This window comes from Nycticebus coucang, chromosome 4, assembly GCF_027406575.1.
Source record: "Nycticebus coucang isolate mNycCou1 chromosome 4, mNycCou1.pri, whole genome shotgun sequence".
In the NCBI taxonomy this organism is placed as follows: Eukaryota; Metazoa; Chordata; class Mammalia; order Primates; family Lorisidae; genus Nycticebus; species Nycticebus coucang.
This window is the reverse complement of record NC_069783.1, coordinates 126,118,933-126,140,542: the sequence shown is the minus strand read 5'-3', so window position 1 is coordinate 126,140,542 and position 21,610 is coordinate 126,118,933. Positions and strand designations below refer to the sequence as shown.

General features: G+C 44.7%; 1 protein-coding gene across 8 annotated transcripts in view; it reads right to left on the bottom strand.

The window, feature by feature from the left end:
* Positions 1–21,610, bottom strand: part of SSH1 (slingshot protein phosphatase 1) — a 75,094-nt gene that overhangs the window by 23,674 nt on the left and 29,810 nt on the right. For 7 of the 8 annotated variants that reach the window (XM_053588985.1, XM_053588987.1, XM_053588990.1 and 4 more), the window contains 6 exons: positions 17,881–17,984; positions 12,702–12,766; positions 12,181–12,302; positions 7,055–7,123; positions 5,031–5,096; positions 518–712 (listed from right to left, as the gene is read on the bottom strand). In XM_053588985.1, the coding sequence (XP_053444960.1) occupies positions 518–712; positions 5,031–5,096; positions 7,055–7,123; positions 12,181–12,302; positions 12,702–12,766; positions 17,881–17,984 (621 nt within the window). Of the gene's footprint in view, positions 1–517; positions 713–5,030; positions 5,097–7,054; positions 7,124–12,180; positions 12,360–12,701; positions 12,767–17,880; positions 17,985–21,610 lie in introns of those variants that run through there. The other variant, XM_053588988.1, reaches the window with a different exon arrangement.

Here is a 21,610-nt window from a genome sequence, read left to right as displayed (position 1 = left end):
CCAGGGTGAGCTTTCTTTCCCATGATGACCTTTCAAATAATTTGAAGGCAACTATCATTTTTCCCCAGTCTGTCTCGTGATTTCTTTGAGGCCTCACATGATATGACTTCCAATCATTTTGACCCCTGCCCTATGGACACTGTAGAGTGTCCACAGCCCTCTTCAACTCTGCAGCAGCCCAGTGGAACATAAAGCCCTGGGATCTAAAGCACAGGTCACATTCATAATTCTCCTAAGAGCAGAGCAGAAAGCTTGGGGAATTACCTCTCTGACCAGACTGCAGAGGCACTGTGAGAGACTGGTGATACACAGGGCCACAAATTCCTTTGAGAATCGATGGAAGTTATGGATCTGTTTCTCATTCACCAAATTTGTCTATAATTTTTTAGGGGTAGAGGGTGATCAGAGACCCTTCCCTCAGCCAAAGACTACCCATGAGCCCAGATTAGGCCCAGGTACAGAGAGGCAGGTGCCTGAGGGTGTGGCCAGGCTTGCCTAGGGAGGAGGTGCTACATACTTGTCCACAAACAGCGCCGGGGAGTCGGGCCGCGTGGACTCCAGGTCCTGCATGGCGTTCCACTCATTGATGCAGCTCTGCTCAGAGCCGATGCAGCTCTCATAGTAGGCGGCCCAGATGAGAGCCACACCCCCGGGGAAGTAGTTGTGTCTTCGTGCCACCTCACAGGCCTTATGAAGCACCTGCAGAGCAGACCTGGGTGAGGAGGGGAGAGGGTCAGACCTAAGGGGGCATGAGAAGGGCTGGAGTGTCTCCTCCAAACAAGGGTTTCAGGCAGGGCCTGGGAAGGGCAGTTCCTGCAGGACACCTCTCTGGAGCTGTGTTCATATGCAAGGGTTTGTGGGGGACACACACACTGTGACGTGTGACACAGTCACTGACGGGGTCTAAGAGTAGACAGAACATCCCTCATCATTTCCCAAAAGGAGAAAAAAATGAACAAGAGACTTCATTACTCTCCCATCAGTCAGCTCTAAAGAACTATGGTTTGCTTCTGAAGTAGTGGTAACCTTGCCCACAACTGCACAATTATGCCTGGCAGCTGGAAGGGAAAGTCTTTTGATACATTACAGAGACATCTGACTACATTCCAAATATTTACATTTCTATCTATTCCCCAGTCAATATTATGTTATAATAGCTTAGATTTCTTAAGGAAATGAGTTTTAAACATTAAAAATTGTTTTAATATACAAATTAACTAAAGAAGAGGTTTGGGGTAAACAAAATGGGGCAAAAGAAACAATATTAAAAACATACACATTTTATTTAGTCACCCTCTTTTACTTATCATACAAAGACAGGCTGAAAATTTCTCAGAGAATGGCACAAATGAGCTATCAATAAAGGGTGGAAGTGGGCGGTGCCTGTGGCTCAGTGGGTAAGGGCGCCAGCCCCATATACCAAGGGTGGCAGGTTCAAACCCGGCCTCAGCCAAACTGCAAAAAAAAAAAATAGCTGGGCATTGTGGCGGGCACCTGTAGTCCAAGCTATTCAGGAGGCTGAGGCAAGAGAATCGCCTAAGCCCAGGAGTTGGAGGTGAGCTGTGACAGCTCACAGCTGTGAGCTGTGACGGCATGGCACTCTACCAAGGACGATAAAGTGAGACTCTGTCTCTTGAAATAAATAAATAAAGGGTGGAAGAGTGGCGCTTTGGAATGGAGAAGGACCTCAGAGAATGGCTCCGCAGTGGCAGGAAAAACACTGTAATCCACCTCACTTTCCCCAACTGCGTGCTTCTGTCCTATCTCTAGTCTGGCTAAGGGAACCTACTTGAGCTGAATGTTTGCTAAATTTAGTTCTTGTTCCGAACTTTCTGGAAAAACATGTGGGCCTATTTTTTACTTGTCTAGAGAGAAGAAAGAGAACAAATTATCCAGGGACACGAAGAAACATCTGGGACATCTATTGGTTCATGTTCCAGAATTATGATTTCATGATTTTCCCCAAAATGATCCTGAACTGACTGCAGCATGGAGTTAACAGAGGTGGTTAAAAAAACAGAAGCACAATTATTAACTTGTGGCCCTTGGAGAATTCTGCATAACTGTCACTGTCCCAGAAAAAAGCATTGTTACTTTGAAACACTGGGCAGAACCCTTCTCATCTGGAGGTACTGACTCTCTCCTGAGTTTTTCCCAGATAATTTGAGAGAGACTATCACGTTGAGTTTGCTGCATGGGCAACCTGTGCAACAAGGAGGAAGAAGGCTCCAAGAGACGCTGTAGATGTGACACAGCCACCCCATGCAGCCTTCACCTACATCATCCCAAAAGCAGAGTGTCCCAGGGGAAGGCCACCCCTACCCAGGCCCCACAACCCTGCTGCCCTACACCCTGCGAGAACACACTCCCCCACTCCTGGGGATAACATGTGACCTTTGTGGTCACTTTCCTCAATAGACTTAAACCTCACGAAGACAGAATTGCCTGTTTGATGGCTCCTTGCATGCTGGGCACTTAAAAAGGGCCATTCATCTCACTGACAAACTGAGCACCTACTAGGAACTAGGTACAATGAATAGATTGAATTTATGCTGGTGTGATGCTTTGTGAGCTGGAGCTAGAGATATATAAAAACACACCTTCAATAATAAACAAATAAACCCCTTAAAAATGGGTAAAGGACTTGAATAGACATTTCTCCAAAGAAGACAAATAAATGGCCAATAAGCACATGAAAAAATCCTCAACATGAATGGTCACTAGGGAAATGTAAATCCAAACCACAATGAGATATCATTTCATATCCATTAAGATATTTATTAAAAATGAAAGAAAAATAACAAGAACTGACAAGGCTATGAAGAAATCAGCATTCCTGTATTTTACTGGCAGGGTTCTGAAATAGTGTAGACTCTGTAGAAAATAGTTTGGCAGTTCCTCAAAAAACTAAACATAAAATTGCCATGTGACCTAGCAATTTCACTTCCAGGTATCTACCAGAAAGAACTGAAAGTAGGGACTCAAACAGATTACACACAAATGTTCACTGCAGCACTACTCATAAGCCCAAATGTCCACAAACAGAGAAACAAAATGCAGTCTATTCACTCAACAGAATATGATTCATCCTTAAAAATGAATGGAGTTCCAATGCACACTACAATACGGGTGAACCTTCACAGCATTTTGCTAAGTAAAAGAAGGCAGACAAAAAAGGACAAATGTTATATAATTCCACTTAAAGGAAACATCTAGAACAACATGCAAATCCATAGAGAGAGAAAGTAGTATGGAGGTTCCCAGAGGCTGGGGGAAAGGAAAAGAATTCACTGTTAATGGGCATGGAGTTTCTGTCTGGGATGATGAGAATGTTCTGGAAATGGGGCTGGGTGTGGTGGCTGGCACCTGTAATCCTGGCACTCTGGGAGGCCAAGGCAGGAGGATACCTTGAGCTTAGCAGTTTGAGACCAACCTGAGCAAGAAGGAGACTCTGTCTCTACTAAAAATAGAAAAACTAGCTGGGCATAATGGTGGGCACCTGTTGTCTTAGCTACTTGGGAGGCTGAGGCAGGTGGATCACTTGAGCCCAGGAATTTGAGGTTGCTGTGAGCTAGGCTGAGGCTACAGCACTCTAGCCTAGGTAACAGAGTGAGACACTGCTGCAAAAAAAGAGAAAATGTTCTAGGAATGGATATTGGTGATGGTTGTACAACATTGTGAATATACTAAATGCCACCAAAAAAAAAAAAAGATTTTTTTTTTTTTTTTTTTTTTTGAGAAAGAATCTCACTATGTCACCCTGGGTAGAGTGCTGTGGTGTCACAGCTCGCAGCAACCTCAAACTTTTGGGCTTAAGTGATTCTCTTGCTTCAGCCTCCCAAGTAGCTAGGACTACAGGCGCCCACCACGATGCCTGGCTATTTTTTGTTGCAGTTGTTATTGTTGTTTAGCTGGCCTAGGTGGGGTTCAAACCCTTCACCCTTGATGATGTGGCTGGCACTGTAACCACTGTGCTACAGGTGCCAAGACATTTTCTTTTTTTATTATTATTTTATTTTATTTTTGAGATGGAGTCTCACTATGTTACCCTTGGTAGAGTACTGTGGTATCACACCTCACTGCAACCTCTATCTCTTGGGCTTAAGCGATTCTCTTGCCTCAACCTCCTGAGTACCTGGGACTATGCAACCACAATGCCTGGCTATTTTTTTTTTTTTTGGTGGTTGTTGTTGTTGCAGTTGTCATTGTTGTTCAGCAGACCCGGGCTGGGTTCGAATCTGCCTGCCTCGGTGTATGTGGCCGGCGTGCTACCTCCTGAGCTATGGGCATCACCCCTATTTATTCATTATTATTTATATTTATTTATTTATTTAGACAGAGTCTCCCTGGGTAGAGTACCCCCTGAGTACAGTACCGTGGCATCACAGCTAACAGCAACCTCAAACTCTTGGGCTCAAGCGATTCTTTAGCCTCAGCCTTCCAAGTAGCTGGGGGCACCCGCCACAACGCCAGGCTATTTTTTGTTGCAATTGTCATTATTGGTTAGCTGGCCTAGGCCGGGTTCAAACCTGCCATCTTCAGTGTATGTGTAACTACTGTGCTACGGATACCGAGCCTATTTATTATTTTTGAGACAGAGTCTCACTCTGTTGCACAGGCTAGAGTGCCATGGTGTCATCACAATTCACAGCAACATCAAATTTCAGGGTTCAAGCAATCCTCTTGCCTCAGCCTCCCAAGTAACTAGGACTACAGGCGCCCAACTATGACACCCAGATACTTTTTCTATTTTTTTCCTTTGTAGAGGCAGGGTCTGGCTCTTCCTCGGACTGATCCTGAGCTCAAGGGATCATCCTGCCCTGGTCTCCTAGAGTGCTAGGATTATAGGCATGAGCCACCACACCTGGCCTGAGCTGTACATACTGTACATTTAAGGAATGGTCAAAACAGCAAATTTTACGTTTATTTTACATGTGTCTAAATGAGCTTCCAAACAGAAAGGGCTTTTCTATTCATACCATTAGCTAAGAAAATATCTCTAAGGAGTTAAAACCTTACATTACACTTACCACATGGCCTGGACAGACACAGGCTTAAATATGTGCATCCTTCCTGCTGTGCTCACGCTGAATCCACTGAGAAATGAAAAACAAAAGGAAGGTATCTGTGGTGGGAAATCAGACTTTCTTTTTTTTTTTTTTTTTGAGACAGAGTCTCACTATGTCGCCCTTGGTAGAATGCAGTGGCATCACAGCTCACAGCAACTGCAAACTCTTGGGCTTAAGCGATTCTTTTGCCTCAGCCTCCCAAGTAGCTGAGACTACAGGTGCCTGCTACAACACCCGGCTAGAAATCAGACTCTTTTAATCAAACCACTCTGAGATGATGGGGACCGGCCCATCTGGACCCTGAGAACAAGTACATCTCATGCCATCTGACAAAGGATCATGGAGCCCACTGTGACAGAGACCAGGGCAGAAGCAGGAAAGGATATGTTCTCAAACGAGGGAAGGCTTATTTTTAACCCAGCAATGTGAGTTCTACGAAAATTGGAAGCCCAGCAAAGGGTATCAGGCAAGGATAACATCCAGTGACAAATCTTTTATGTCCTCCAACCATCCCCGCCCACCCACTACCTCCTGCCCCACCTGGTCTTTTTTGGAATGGCATGTAAAATATATTTGTAAAAAACAAAAATTTTAAAAAGGAAATATGGGGGGGAAACAGAAAGAGGGAAGGAGGGAGGGGGGTGGGGCCTTGGTGTGTGTCACACTTTATGGGGGCAAGACATGATTGCAAGAGGGACTTTACCTAACAATTGCAATCAGTGTAACCTGGCTTATTGTACCCTCAATGAATCCCCAACAATAAAAAAGAGGAAAAAAAAAAAAAAGGAAATATATCCCTATAATCCCTAAATCGAATTTTTATTTTTCTCTCCCCATCCTATCAGCAAGGCAATGCAACTCTGGCCTGTCTGGAACCCCCAATTTCCTTTCCTGACTCTGTCTACTCTTCACAGCTCTGGTGGACTTCCCTGGGAGTGAATGCATGTGGAACCCAGATGGCCTTTGCCCCTTGGCTACCTGCCCAGGTTGGACAGCGTAAATCCTCCTCTGCAGTGTCCCCAAAGGCACTTGAAACACTATTTTTTTTGAGAAAGAGTCTCGCTCTGTTTCCCAAGCTAGAGTGCCATGGCATCAGACTAGTTCACGGGAACCTCAAACTCTTGGGCTCAAGCAATCCTCCTGCCTCAGCCTCCCAAGTAGCTGAGACCACAGGCCTCCACCACAATGCCCCAATACCCAGCTAATTTTTCTATTTTTTTTTTTTGAGACAGAGTCTTACTTCGTCATCCTCAGTAGAGTGCTGTGCTATCATAGCTCACAGCAACCTCAAACTCTTGGGCTCAAGAGATTCTCTTGCTTCAGCCTCCCGAGTAGCTGGGACTACAGGCACCTGCCACAACACGTGGCTATTTTTAGAAATGGGGTCTCGAACTGCTGAGCTCAGGTAATCCACCTGCCTCCAGCCTCCCAGAGTGCTGGGATTATAGGTGTAAGCCACTGCGTCCAGCCCTGAACACTGTTGTGCCTGCTTGTGGTATATCTCTCCCTGGACCCCCAAAGTTGTTAAGCTCCTGTGGTATCACTGCATCTAAACACAGAGGCGCTAGGCCCAGAGAGTGGGCAGTTGACTATTCGCTTAACCAATCCAGGCAAATGGGTGAATGAGCAGGAGCGGATCCCCTGCAATGTGCTTCCCCTTCTGCTCATGACCTATCATCCCTTACAGAATGCAAAATGTGGGTGGCGTCTATGGCTCAAAGGAGTAGGGTGCTGGCCCCATATACCAGAGGTGGAGGGTTCAAACCTGGCCCCGGCCAAAAACTGCAAAAAAAAAAAAAAAAAAAAAAGAATGCAAAATGTGCCCATGCACCCTTCCTTGTGTGGCTCAGGGAGGGCAATACTGTTTCTCCTAATGTAATGAACCTATCACGTGCAATTCTGTGAGTAATGATTACCCAACGATGCCCCAACCAACTCATGTTTCAAAGTCAACCTGGAAAGAATCTTTGAAAGAGATTCCTTACCCATCTCCATCCAGGTGGATTTTTGTGTCACTCCACAGTCGGAGAACCATCCCAATGGTGCAGCTTTTACTACAAGGGGGAAGAAAAGATGTCTGGAGTCAGTGCCCACCCAGGAGCGCACACAGTCCTCCCTCTCTCTCTCTTCACCGGGCCTCTGTCTCTTTACCAGGTGTTTCCAGTTAACAGCAGGAAACCACCCCCTAGCCCAGAACAGACTGCGTCTGGAAGAGGGTCTTACTTAGGCTATTTGGTAGGGATCATTGCCACTGAATTCTAGAAGACACAGATCTGGGACAACCTTTGGATACAACTCCATAAGCACCCAGCTAAGGCCTTTGGGGTGTAAGGAGCAACCAGCCGACCTCATGCCTTCACTGTGGCTGGGGCAAAAGCAGCAGAGGGCTGGTGTTCAGCTGGGGGAGGCCATGGTGCTGAGGCCAACCTAGCCTTACCTGTCCCAGGGTGATGAGGGAGGGAGTATGCTCACACCATTACTAGGGTTCACTTTTGGATCTCTGCTTCTGCAGCTGCTGTTTTACAAACTAACTTAATCAGGTTTTGCCCATCTGAACAGCAAAATGATACATAACAACTTTTGAGACTGGCGCCACAGAAAAAACACACAGGAAAAGAAAGGGCTTTATTGCAGGGTCTCCTCAGATTATTACAAAGATTCCTCAGGCATGTGAGAATGAGTCAGCTTGTGAGAAACTACTGTCCCTGTGCCAAGGCCCAATGCTAATGGCTGTCGGCAATCTTGCTTGAACTTATATCTCGGCTACTACTTAACAGCCCCTTCCTGGGATGCCTCCCAGAACTAGGCCCTAGCCGGACTGTTCAAAACAGTGCCTTTGCATCTGTGGGGAAGGGAAGGTAGTTTCCAGCCCTTCTGGCCAATAAGCTTTTTAAGCTGGGCAGATTCTCAGGTCACACCCTGCAGTCTTATCCACTCCTGATGGGCTAACTGAATTTCCTTCCTAAAGTTGCACAGTAAAATTCAGGTGGAGGTCACAGAGTTCCAGGAGCTAGGCGGCTGAGTCAGCACCTTAAGAGGCAAGGAAGGGTCACCTTAGAGCCCAAATTCAATATGCATAAAGTCAGGTCAGAAGGTGCCCTGGGAACACGTGGGAACACGTGGGCATGGAGGACCAGACCTGAGCACTGATAGTCCATGCCAGGAACTGGGAAGGACGGGAGGGCACTGCTCAGAGAGGGGCAAAGAGCATAGGATTTCAGGCCCACGGCAGGCTGAGGCTGAGGGGACAAGGTGAGACTGCCCACATGAAACAACCCCTAAAACTGGCCCCCCTGACACACCAGGAGGCAGAGCCCATGGAGAGCTTCTGCTCATGGTCTTAAACTGGAAACAAGAAGCAAGCCGGAGACCATGAGTGACTAACAATTCTGCAAATCGCCTATTGGCCCCTAGCTGTTATTTTGTGAGTTTGCAGTAGTTCTATAGTGGTTACTAATATTTCTACAATGAAAGAGAGCCTGTGGACTCTATATATAGAAAGTGGGGAAGGGACACGCAGTTAGGGAAATTAGATCTTTTTAGCAAAAGAATGAACCCGAAGGATAAAGTGGGTGAGAGCAGCTACAGGAGAAGAAAGCAGGTTCTGAGTCCCTGGGGCCTGTGCAGCAGGGGCTGAGGAGCCAGACAAGCCTAGAGGTCCAGGCAGGAGACAGGCCTATCCCCAAATCCCACCATGTGGGTCCCTTATAGATAGCAAAACACGGAGACAGTGGGATATGCTCACAGCACTCAAAATGTTTCCAAATTCAAAAAGAAAAATTAATACTCTAAGAAAGAACATGTGGAGTGGTGGCTTCCGTCTCCTAAGAAAGTGCGTGCAGATAGAAAATTCCGAGTGAGAGCCTGCTGCAGCCAGTCATCTTCCCAACACTGTCCCTGCTAACTCCACACTCAGCTGTTGCACTGGGAACCCCATGAAGATGCCCCTCAGAGGAAACATTCATTTCTCTCTCTCTCTTTTTTTTTTTGGAAGAAACACAATCTACCAGCAGGAATTTAGAGAAACATGCATATCATGCCCTCAGCAGGCCAAAGGCTTCTGGTGAGGACCAGGCTTTGATTTCAAGCCAGGTTAGAATATGAGAGCCTGGCGCTCAAGCAGTGTGAGAGACCAGCTGTCAATCCCCAAGGATGTTGGGAGTGGAGGACAGAAACGTCAAGCCCAATGGCAGGAAGGCCAGCTTAGTGGCTAATCCCCGCCAGTCTGTCCAGCACTCATGGCCTCATGACTGCCCCCTCAGGAGACCAGTGCTGGCCTTGGGAATGGTGCCTACAGGCAGGCTGTAGCTTCTGCTCACAGAATGCAAGCAGCCTGGGCCTCAGGGCAGAGCAGGCACTGGAGGTAAGAAGACCATAGACAGAGGGGGCTCCAAGACAACTGAAGCTGGGATACTAAAGGGAGGCAAAGTTGGGTAGGGTGGAGAGAAAAGGCATTTCAGAGTGGGCAGGAACAAGTACACAGCTGAGAAAAAGGAACTTAGAACGTGTGCCTGCAAACACGTATGTGTATGTGCATGCATCCAACGCATGCCTGTGACCTCTGCTGTGCTCACGGATGCAGGTGAGCACGCACCCTGCAAGCCCCTGGCAGGGTGCGTGCCACATGGAAAGAGCTAACAGGTACAAATAAGACAAACCTAGGGGTGAATGGATGGGCCAGGTGGTGTGGGGGAGACAGCCCTGGCACACTGGCAAAGAGTGAGTGGCACCTACTCAATCCACAGGTCTGCAGGAAAGTCCCAAGTCCCTGCTCAACTACCTACTGGGCTGATTCTGGTGTCATCGCCTCTGCCTCCTCTGCCTCGTGAGCTTTTGATTCCTCATTTATAAAATATGAGGCAGGACTGTCTACCCCACAGGGATGCAGGGATTACATGGCATGTTCAAGGAGGCATTTTGTTAAGTGTGCTATGCCCTGCAAAAGAAGCGACAGAGGTGATGGGGAGAAGGACTGGACTTTGTCAGACCCAGCAGTTAGGATCAAGATGATGGGTGCCATCTGGGGTGGCAGATGCTGATTCAGGATTAGAAAGTGTTACTGGGATGGACCATACTTGGGGAGGGAAGCGCTTGCCCCTGAAAGAACACAAATAGTTTGGATAATCTCCTGAAGAACAAGTGTGACCAAAACACTTTTAAATGATCAATGTCTCTGAGCCTCATGACCATATGGAAAATGGCCAAAAAGACTGGGCTCTGACCATTTCTTCCTCCACCCCCCTTCTTCTTTTTAAGAGACGAGGTCTTGGCTGAGCACCCGTAGCACAGTGGTTATGGCGCCAGCCACATGCACTGAGGCATGCGGGTTCAAATCCAGCTCAGGCCAGCTAAAACAGCAGTGACAACTGCAACAAAAAAATATATAGCCGGGCATTGTGGCTGGCGCCTGTAGTCCCGGCTGCTTGGGGGCTGAGGCAAGAGAATCGCTTGGGCCCAAGAGTTTGAGGTTGCTGTGAGCTGTGATGCCAGGGCCCTCTACTGAGGGCAACATAGTGAGACTCTGTCTCATAAAAAAAAAAAAAGTAGAGAGAAAAAAAAAGGAGAGAAAAAAAAAAGGTTACTCGTTCACTGTAACCTCCAACTCCTGGGTTCAAGTGATCCTCCAGCTTCAGCCTTTTGAGTAGCTGAGACTACAGGCACATGCCACCATGCCCAGTTAAATTTTAAGTTTTTTGTAGTGATGGGCTCTTGCTATGTTGCCCAGGCTGACTGTGAACTCATGGCCTCAAGAGATCCTCCCATCTTGGCTTCCCAAAGTGCTGGCATTACAGGTTTGGGCCACTGTGCCTGGCTGAGGCTCTGACCACTCCTGGCAGCCTGGAGATTTCCCAACATAATAGAACAAGCCCACCAGTCTCCATGTGGCTTTTTGGAGCTCGCCTCTTCACATGTGGCAAATTCTATACCTGGATTCCCAGATAGTCCAAGGCCACACACGTCATCCCAAACTCCAATTCCCTTGAGTGGACTGCAGAAAACTTTCTCAGAACACTATTTGTTATGTACTGGTGTTCACTTCTAACTAGCAACAAAGACTTGGTCCCTCTCGTGTGGCCCACAGCAGCTCTCAGAGGAGGAACAAGACCAGGCTGCACTGTTACCATACCATTTGTGGCCTCTGAAACTGATTTTTTTCTCCTACTGATTCTGCCAGGGATGCTGTTTGAATGCACCCTCTTGCTGTGCCTCTAGTCCTGAAGTGAGACTCATTCAAGGCACCACATCCTTCAGAAGCATGTGCTCTCTCTGACCACCCCTCTCGTGTGTTCTCCATCTACCTCTCTCCCATACGTCTTCCACGCTAAGCTTATAGGCTCTTTGAGGCCAAATCTGTTTTTACTGTTGCTTCTTTTATGTACCTGGGCCTAACCCATTGCCTCATACATAGAAGAATGCAAATAAACTATACACTTAATGAATTAATAGATTAATGAATGATGAATAAAGGAATTCTACTTTAATCTTCATGTAACAAATCCAGGTTTTGCAATGATCTTACATGCATTCATTTATCCTGGATGTCAAGTGAGGTGTTCACCTGCATTTCACACACTATAGGGTCTAGGATACAACTCACTTGGCTTCCAGTGAGTGGCAAATTCCAAGCCTCTCTTAACGCCTCTGACCAAGGACCTGCCAGAAAGTAAGTGGGAACCCACGAGTACCACTCCTGGATTAGGTGCCCCATGCAACACCTACTGATTACACACTTCCATACCACCCGTGGGCCAAAAGTGTCCTCCCTGCTTCACATGGGTAGCCCCAGCCTGTCCTTTCATGCTCATCACTGCCATCCCCTCTTTCAGGACATATCTCTGGCTACCATGCCCCTCTCTATAGCACCCAGAATTATGCCTCTACACACAGAGTAACTTTTCATCCTTTAGTTGACTCTGAGCTCCCCAAAAACACAGATTGGATCTGGCACAGTGCCAGGCACACAAGAGCTGAAATGGCACATCCTGCTGTTCCCTGACACAATGCCCCCTCCCAAAAATCATCTCCCATGGATCTTGGTCCACAGAAACCTTTTTCCAGCAATAACTCTTGTCCCCCTCCCAGTAGGGTACCACTATCCCATCAGACTCACCTTTCCTTACTGGAAAAGTCAACTCCCAGCAAGATATTTTCCTCGGTGTCCTGGCGCCCACTGCTGTACACCACCACCATGTAGCGGACGCGGTCGGTCCAGGCGCTCTCCAAGCGCACGGCCTACAACAGGGCAGAGATGCCCTCACTGGTCTGCCTGTCGAGGGGATGCCTCCGTCCCTTTGCCAAGCCAAGATCAAGAACTTTAGTTTTCTACTTTTCCCTCTGGGAATTAAAAGTGAAGATGAAATTCTTAAAATCAGAAGCTGGGTCTGGTTTATCTCCCCAGCACCAGGGGCAGTGCATGGCTCAGAGGGGACATACAAGAAATGTGAGAAGTGAACGAACATCCCTCCCCTGGTCCCTCTGGGGTACAGAGGAACAAACATGGCTTTGGCTTTTGCAAGTCATTTGGGACAATCTGTTGTGATATTAAGAGCTTCCACCCCCATTATTCATGAATGGTTCTCCCACCAAGTTTCATGATTAAAAATGAACACTTGTCACTCTTATACTTCTTACCAGCTTGATTCTGTCTTCACAACGCAGTAGGTTGATCATCACTTGAAGATGTTGGGGCAGGTCACCTGTTAGACGAATGGGGAAATTTTTTAAATGTTTCCCACCCACTTTCTAGGACAAAACCCCTGAAAAGCTGATTTTGAGGGCCTGTAAGAGAACTTAGAAGTTAGCATTTATCTACCACAGGAGAAACACCACAAAAACTTAGTCCCAAATATCATGTGATGAGGATGAGGATACCAGGGCTTATGCCATCTTGTTACAAGTTGCTCTTATTTTCTGAAATACATACAATATAGGGTTCATTCATTTATTTCTGAGAGATGGAGTCTTGTTTTGTCATGCAAGCTGGAATGCAGAAGCATGATCTTGCTAACAGCAACCTCCAACTCCTGGGCTCAAGTGCCCCTCCTGCCTCAGTCTCCTGAGTAGCTGGAACTACAGGTGTGCACCACTGCATCTGGGTAATTTTTCTATTTTTTGATAGAGGAAGGGTCTCATTCTTGCTCAGGCTGGTTTCAAATCCCTGACCTCAAGCAATCGTCCTGACTTGGGCTTCCAAAACGCTGCAATTCTAGGTTTGAGCCAAGTTTTTTTTTTTTTTGTAGAGACAGAGTCTCACTGTACCGCCCTCGGTAGAGTGCCGTGGCATCACACGGCTCACAGCAACCTCTAACTCTTGGGCTTACGCGATTCTCCTGCCTCAGCCTCCAGAGCAGCTGGGACTACAGGCGCCCGCCACAACGCCCAGCTATTTTTTTGTTGCAGTTTGGCCGGGGCTGGGTTTGAACCCGCCACCCTCGGCATATGGGGCCGGCGCCCTACTCACTGAGCCACAGGCGCCGCCGTTTTTTTTTTTTTTTAAACACAAAATTTAGAAAATATAGACAAACCTCTTTACCTAACAATTGCAATCAGTGTAACCTGGCTTATTGTACCCTCAATGAATCCCCAACAATAAAAAAAAAAAAATAATAATTAAAAAAAAAGAAAGAAAATATAGACAAACCTGGAGAAAAGTGTTACTTTATTTAAGCAAACATAACTTAGGGTGAAGAGGCCAGAAACTACAGCCATGGCTGGAAGGGATTTGCTAAGAAGTAATTCAAGAGAAAAAGGACTGAGTATCATTTTTCCTCTTCAAACTTTTTTGCATTTTCCATAAGAGACAGAGATTATTTCTATAACATATGACACAGGGGTTGTTGTGGAGGAGGGGTTGTTTAAATGATTCTATAGATAGCACTGTATTTTGGGTACCCAGAGAAATAATTCCAGTAGACAACAATCTATCTATCATTTTCCCCCTTTTTGCTAAAGATAATGTCCTCTTTTTTTCCTCATTATTTAAGAAGCAGTAATCCAGGGCCAGGTTTTGAACTTCCCAACCTGCCCTCGGGACCAAGAAGTGTCTCGGGGCTACACTGAGGAAAGTGAGTCTCCTGGCTCTGTGGGAGAACCTCAGGGAAGGGAATGCTTTAGCAGAAGAGGGACCACCATCACTGAGGGGCACTGAGTAGTAAGCAGCAAGTAGGACTCCCATGCTGCCTTTTTCCCTAGTTTGCATAGATTTTTTCCTGAAGAAAAGGTTCATCTGTAAAGATGTTGATCTAGAAGGTGCTACAGGCAGTCCCCAGGTTATGAATGAGGTAGGGCTATAAGTCTATTCTTAGTTGAATTTGTATGTAAGTACAGGTATATTTGCCTATTGCCTATTAATAGCCCCTGTTGGTAAGTGTAAGTTGAATGTCAGTCAGATGTTTGTAACTCGGGGACTTACTATAATAGCCCTATTCATAAGTGCAAGTTGTATGTACATCAGATGTTTGTTAACTCTGGGACTGCCTGTACAATAAATAACTCACAGAAAATCTGAACTAATTTCTATTTTGTGCAATGCCTCAAGGAATTTAGATATATAGTTTAAAACTACCCTAGAGATCACAATCAGAATCCTAGAAGATCAAAACATAGTATCTGTTCCTTTTGCAAAAGCATATGTATTTTTTTAAGGCAGAGTGACATATGATGCCCAAATTGCACTTCCTGCCTCAGAAAGGAATGGGTCATTAGAAACATGCCCCTATCAAAAAAAAAAAAAAAAAAGAAAGAAAGAAAAGAAACATGCTGCTATAGTTAGGAGGGTGGATTTCATGTTCTTTCCATAATAAATAAAATTAAAAGAAAAAAACCATGCCTTCTTATCTGTTCTCTCCAGTAATAGGATTCCAAGGTGCGCAACACCCAACATTGGCATTGTATTTGAAGAAAAATGATTTGGAGGTAATGGTTCACATTTGAGGAGGACAGAGCTCCCATGCCCCTTCCTTCACCTGAGTAGCACCCCACCTGTCACATCACCAAGGCCACAGGGCCACACACACCATGGCTTGGTTCTCCACCAGCCTGTGCCCTCCCACCATCCACCCTGAGTCACTGAACTCCACAGATGAAAGTGAAAACAAACCCCTTATCTGATAAATGTCTAAATGAAAGGGACATTTTCCACACAGATAAACTCCTTTCAGTAGGACTGTTGCTAAGATATTGAACTGCTGACAGACAGAAATCCAAACTGTAGTCTGACATCCACACACACAAAAAATCAGAGAATTTAAGCCCTAGAGAGGGTCCAAAACTTACCAGACTGGTTGAAACAAACTGAATTACTTTTATATGAACAGAATTAACCTTCAGTTGTACTCAGCGCGGCACAGTGTTAGTGGGGGAGAGGGACTCTGGTTCATTTAGGGGACCTGAGGGTAATTCTAGGAAAAAAAGGAACTAAGGTAAAGTCTAGTCTGGGCCTCTCCCAAGGCCATTTACCAAGCAGCTGTGGCTGGTTGGCAACCCCTCTGCTTTCCTCAGCTCACCATCCATTCCGGACCTCACGGAAAGAAGAGTCAACCAGCTAGTGACTTTCTCCCTATCTTCCTGTTCTCTGAATTAAAGGAGACATTTTACGCTTAGTAAGCAAGGAGTGAGCATTCATTTTGTTGTATGCATTATAGCTAAGATGAACAATGGCTAAATTCCCAACAGGGCAGAACCATTAGCAAATTCAAGAATAAAGAATCTGTTTATAGTGTTATTATACTAGAAGTCATTGTAGAAACACACACACACACACACACACACGATAGGCACATTAAATGCATTCTGTGGCCTAAGAGATGGGCTGCACAGCATCACTGCCTGAGCTCTGCCTCCTGTCCCATCCTACCCACTCCTTCCAGCTAGCAGAAAAATTGTCTTCCACAAAATTTGTCACTGTTGTCAAAAATATTGGTCTAAGGTACCAATATTTTATGCCCATTGTAAAGATTAGGAACTTGAGGCTCAGAAGTCAACCTATGACTGCTCAGTAAGTTGTGGAACTGGGATCAGATGCCAGGTCTACCTGGTGGAAAAGCAAATATTCTTTCCACGGACCACCCTGCTTTCTTGTGTGGGACAATTATTTTCTTAACTTAAAACAGATCTAAATCTTGATTATAAGTATCAGCATGAAAAAATACTGACAGTCTTGGTGTTTGCTGTAAATCATGTGGTATGAAATTCTAACCTAAACTCAGATCTAAAATGAAGCTGGATAACTTGAGGTTAAACATTATCACAGGTAACAAGAAAACTGGGGCCCCTGCCAGTTTGTTTCACCTGTTGTTCTAAAAGGCACACACCTTCCCAGACATTCAAATATGTGCTGTTCACCCAAGAAGTATCCCCAGAAGCTAGCAAACTCATACCAAAGACTGACTTGTGCACAAGCGTTTTTAGAATTCTTTTCATAGCCGGGCATTGTGGCGGGCGCCTGTAGTCCCAGCTACTCGGGAGGCTGAGGCAAGAGAATCGCTTAAGCCCAGGAGTTGGAGGTTGCTGTGAGCTGTGTGAGGCCACGGCACTCTACCGAGGGCCATAAAGTGAGACTCTGTCTCTACAAAAAAAAAAAGAAGAATTCTTTTCAAACTGCCTTCAGTTTCGAGTCAAGTCTCCTTAGAAAATCAGTCTCATCACTTTATGGGCCTTGCTTAATTGTTTGCCTTTGGACCTAAATTAACACTTGGTTTGATTTCCACTCCATTACTTCTGTCTACTTCCAAAAACCAAACTCACCATCATTACAGAATAAAGATTTCTTCCTTCACAGACACCACCTCAGAGTGGGAGCCAAAGGCTCTTTAAGAAATTCCCCAAGTGAGGGGTTGCCAAGTGCTCTGAGAAATGATAGCATCCCAGACAAGTATATGGCACCTCAGATGATTATTTTCAAGGGGACAACATGGGGCCACGATGCATTCTGATGCATTTGTTTTTTTTGTTTTTTTTTATTGTTGGGGATTCATTGAGGATACAATAAGCCAGGTTACACTGATTGCAATTGTTAGGTAAAGTCCCTCTTGCAATCATGTCTTGCCCCCATAAAATGTGACACACACCAAGGCCCCACCCCCCTCCCTGCGTCCCTCTTTCTGCTTCCCCCCCATAGGCTTAATGTCATTAATTGTCCTCATATTTTGGTGCATTTGTTAAAAGGTCAAACTGTCATTTAAAATCTGCAGCTATCCATCCTGGCACAGTGGCTCATGCCTGTAATCCTAGCACTCTGGGAGGCCGAGGCAGGAGGATCCCTTGATCCTGATCCTCCTGATCAGGAGTTTGAGACCAGTCTGAGTAAGAGCAAGATCCCATCTTTACTAAAAATAGAAAAATTAGCTGGGTGTAGTGGCAGGTGTCTACAAGCTCCAGCTACTTGGAAAGCTTAAGTGTGAAGATTGCTTGAGCCAGAGTTTTGAGGTTGCTGTGAGCTAGACTGAGGCCACGGCACTCTAGCCTGGGCAACTGTGAGACTGTCTCAAAAGAAAAAAAAAACCTGCAGCTATGTGATAAAGTGTGTACAGGGAATCTTTACATCTCAACAGGACACTGCTGACCACCTTAGTTTTCACATAGACAACACATGGTTTAAAAAGCTCACCTGCTCCCAGTGCTACCTGGAAAAGGTGCCTAGACTGCTCAGGGAAAGAGCACTGAAGGTTCCAACCTGCACTGGTCATTATAAACCTGTGTTCCGCGACTTCTCTGGCTTTAAAACCAAGCAAATTGCTCACCATCAACAGAAGGAGGTTCCCTTTTACAGAAAAGGAGTTCCCATGTAACAGCATCAACTTAGAGCCCTCACCTGCATGTTTGTGGGGGTGCTGAAGACTCCGCTGGCCTTGAGGGCTGTTTCCCTGTTGTAAGAAGAGGGCTGCTCCTTTCACCATGAAAAAGCTCTCACTTAAGCTGGGAAGGATAAAACCAAAACACAGTTAAATGACAGTTCAGAGAGAAGAATGGGCAAAAAAGTGCTGTAGGAAGAAAAAATGTGTTAGGGAGATAAAAGGCATGTGAAATGCAAACAGGATAAACTTGCCCGTATAAGAATTTCACAGAGGACTTTTCTCAAATCTTGCCTATGCAAAAGGCTTGTTGCTGGAGAGTTTGCATGACGAAAGAATGTTCCTGCTACAACACTAAGTTCTACAAGGGCCACGGTCCCCCTCCTACGGAATACTTGAAAGGAGGCTGGGCATGGTGGTTCATACCTGTAATCCTAGCACTCTGGGAGGCCAAGGCAGGTGGATTGCCTGAGTTCATGGGTTAGAGACAAGCCTGAGCAAGAGCAAGACCCCATCTCTACAAATAGCCAGGCATTGTGGTGGGTGCCTGTAGTCCCACCTACTTGGGAGGCTGAGGGAGGAGAATCACTGGAGCCCAAGAGTTTGAGGTTGCTGTGAGCTGTGACACCAAAAGAGTCTACTAAGGGCGACAAAGTGAATCTCTTGAGAAAAAAAAAGAAAGAATACTCTAAAGGGTATTCTAATAGAACAGTTTCTAAAAATAGAGAACAACTCCCTGATTAGGAGAGGGTGACTCACTTTGTGAATTTTCATAATCTTGCTACTAATCTTTGCTTCTAACTCTGACTTTTAACAACTCACTGCTTCTTGCTGACATCTCTTTTAATAGAAGACAAGGGAGACAAAATTACACATTTACTAGTTGCTTGCATCTTCACAAAAGTGGGTGGCTACTGACCTGTGATTAAACTTAGTCAAGGGTGTCCTGTCCATTATTCCTATGGGAAACCTCAAGCTAACCCAATGAATTTCTCAGCAAAATGAATCTAGAATGTAACTATTGCTAATTACTTTAACTAGCAATAACATTCATATCCAATCTATAACTTTAAAAATTAAAATTAAAAAATGTTGCACCTTCATGATTTAGCTATCAAAAAGATCTTCAGTTTATGCAGAAATTAATATACAAAAACGAATGCAGCAACTTTTTTTTTTTTTTTTACTGTTGGGGATTCATTGAGGGTACAATAAGCCAGGTTACATTGATTGCAATTGTTAGGCAAAGTCCCTCGTGCAATCATGTCTTGCAGCAACTTCTAATTACTGCAAATTACTCAAAAATACCATTGATTCTTAAATTACCCAGAAGAGACACAAAAATTATTATTTTGTTTGTTTGTTTTTGTCTTTTGACAGAGTCTTATTATGTGGCCCCTCAGTAGAGTGCCGTGGTGTCACAGCTCAGAGCAACCTCAAACTCTTGGGCTTAAGCTATTCTCTTGCCTCAGCCTCCCAAGTAGCTAGGACTACAGGTACCCACCGCAACGCTCGGCTGTTTTTTTGTTGTAGCTGTCATTGTTGTTTAGCTGGCCTGGGCCAGGTTCGAACCCACCAGCCTCGGTGTATGTGTCTGGTACCCTTACCACTGAGTTATAGATGCCGAGCTGAGACACAAAAATTATTAACTGTTTTTTTGAGAGCATTGGATGATCTGTGATTATCTTCCTTTTTCTAATAGTTGCCAAATTTTCTATGTTGAACAAATATTAACTTTTTAAAATGGCAATATTTTCATTTAATTTTCACAGTACCAGAAAATATACCATACTTTATACCAACAAAAAGAACATTTTATTAATTTTTGAAAGAAAGCCACAGTTCAAATTATAGGGAACTACAGAAATAATGCCCTCTTGAGCACAATTAACATATAAATGTTGGGAAGAGCAAATCTCTAAGAAAAAGTAGTCCTTTTTTTTTCCTCTCTTAACAAAATGCTGAACTTAAGCAAGTTAATTCTTGACCGAAATATAAGGGTATTTTCTGTAATATAAAAAAGCAAGATCACTTTTGCCCCAGTTATGCGTTCTAATCCTGGAATAAGAAACTCAGCTATGTCCAAAATATGACTGTAGGTGCTAAGAAAACACCATACAAACTATCAGTTTAAGATAGCAGCTTTCTTTAAGGCTGCATAATATTCCACAGTGTACATACACCACAATTTATTAATCCATTTGTGGGTCGATGGGTACTCAGGCTTCTTCCATGACTTAGCAATTATGAATTGGGCTACAATAAACATTCTGGTACAAATATCTTTGTTATAATGTGATCTTTGGTGTTCTGGATATATACCTAGTAGAGGAATTATAGGATCGAATGGCAGGTCTATTTTTAGATCTCTAAGTATTCTCCAAACATCTTTCCAAAAGGATGGTATTAGTTTACATTCCCACCAGCAATGAAGAAGTGTTCCCTTTACTCCACATCCACGCCAACATCTCTGGTTTTGGGAATTTGTGACGTGGGCTCATCTTCCTGGAGTTAAATGATACCTCAAAGTAGTTTTGATTTGCATTTCTCTGATGATTAAAGATGATGAGCATTTTTTCATGTGTCTGTATGCCGTGCGCCTGTCTTCTCAAGAATGGAAGAAAAAGTATCCAATGTGCTCGGCCCTACTATGAAACTAATTTACAGCTTTCATATGAAAGCTATAACCCTATTACAGCACAAGAATATGGGGAAAGGGGCAAGGGAGGGGAGGGGAAGGGGTAGGATGGGTGGAGGGAGGGTAATTGGTGGGATTACACCTGCGGTGCATCTTACAAGGGTACAGGTGAAACTTACTAAATGCAGAATATAAATGTCTGAACATAATAACTAAGAAAATGCCATGAAGGCTATGTTAACCAGTTCAATGAAAATATTTCAAATTGTTACACCTGCGGTGCATCTTACAAGGGCTCATGTGAAACTTAGTAAATGTAGAATATAAATGTCTTAACACAATAACTAAGAAAATGCCATGAAGGCTATGTTAACCAGTGTGATGAAAACGTGTCAAACGGTCTATAAAACCAGTGTATGGTGCCCCATGATCATATTAATGCACACAGCTATGATTTAATAATAAAAAAGAAAATATTTCAAATTGTATATAAAACCAGCACATTGTATCCCTTGCATTAATGTACACAGCTATGATTTAAAAAGAAAAAAGAAAAAGACAGCAGCTACTGAAGTCAGGCATACTGTTATGTTCCATATCAAATCCACCATAAAATGTGTTAATTGTTCTGGTTAAAGTCTCATGCTAAAAATAGTGACTTCACAAATATGAAATCATAAGGCTCAGTTCTCCCTCTCTTACTCAGGCCTTTGAATTACTGACAACCACTTTTGTTTATTTCCTAAAACCAACACTTGCATCTGCGCGCATTTCATCTGCTACCACACATGGACTGCCAAGTCATCCTCTTCACTCCATGACAGCTGCATATTTGTGCTGCAAGTTTCCAGTGTTGAGAAGACCAGGATTATAAATAATGAAGGAAAGGAGAACCATCTCTTCTCTGTGGTCTCACCCCCTCACCCCAGGAAAGCTAAAAGCTCTTTCAAAAAACACTCTTTCAAATCTGGCCGTTTAAGATCCCAGCTGTCTCATTTTAGCAGGATGCAGAACAATCTCACACTTTTACACTTTTCTACCCTGAAAATCGCCCGGCACCAGCCTCCCTGGCCTGCCTTTGAATTTTACAACCACGTCTGTTGTTGTAATAC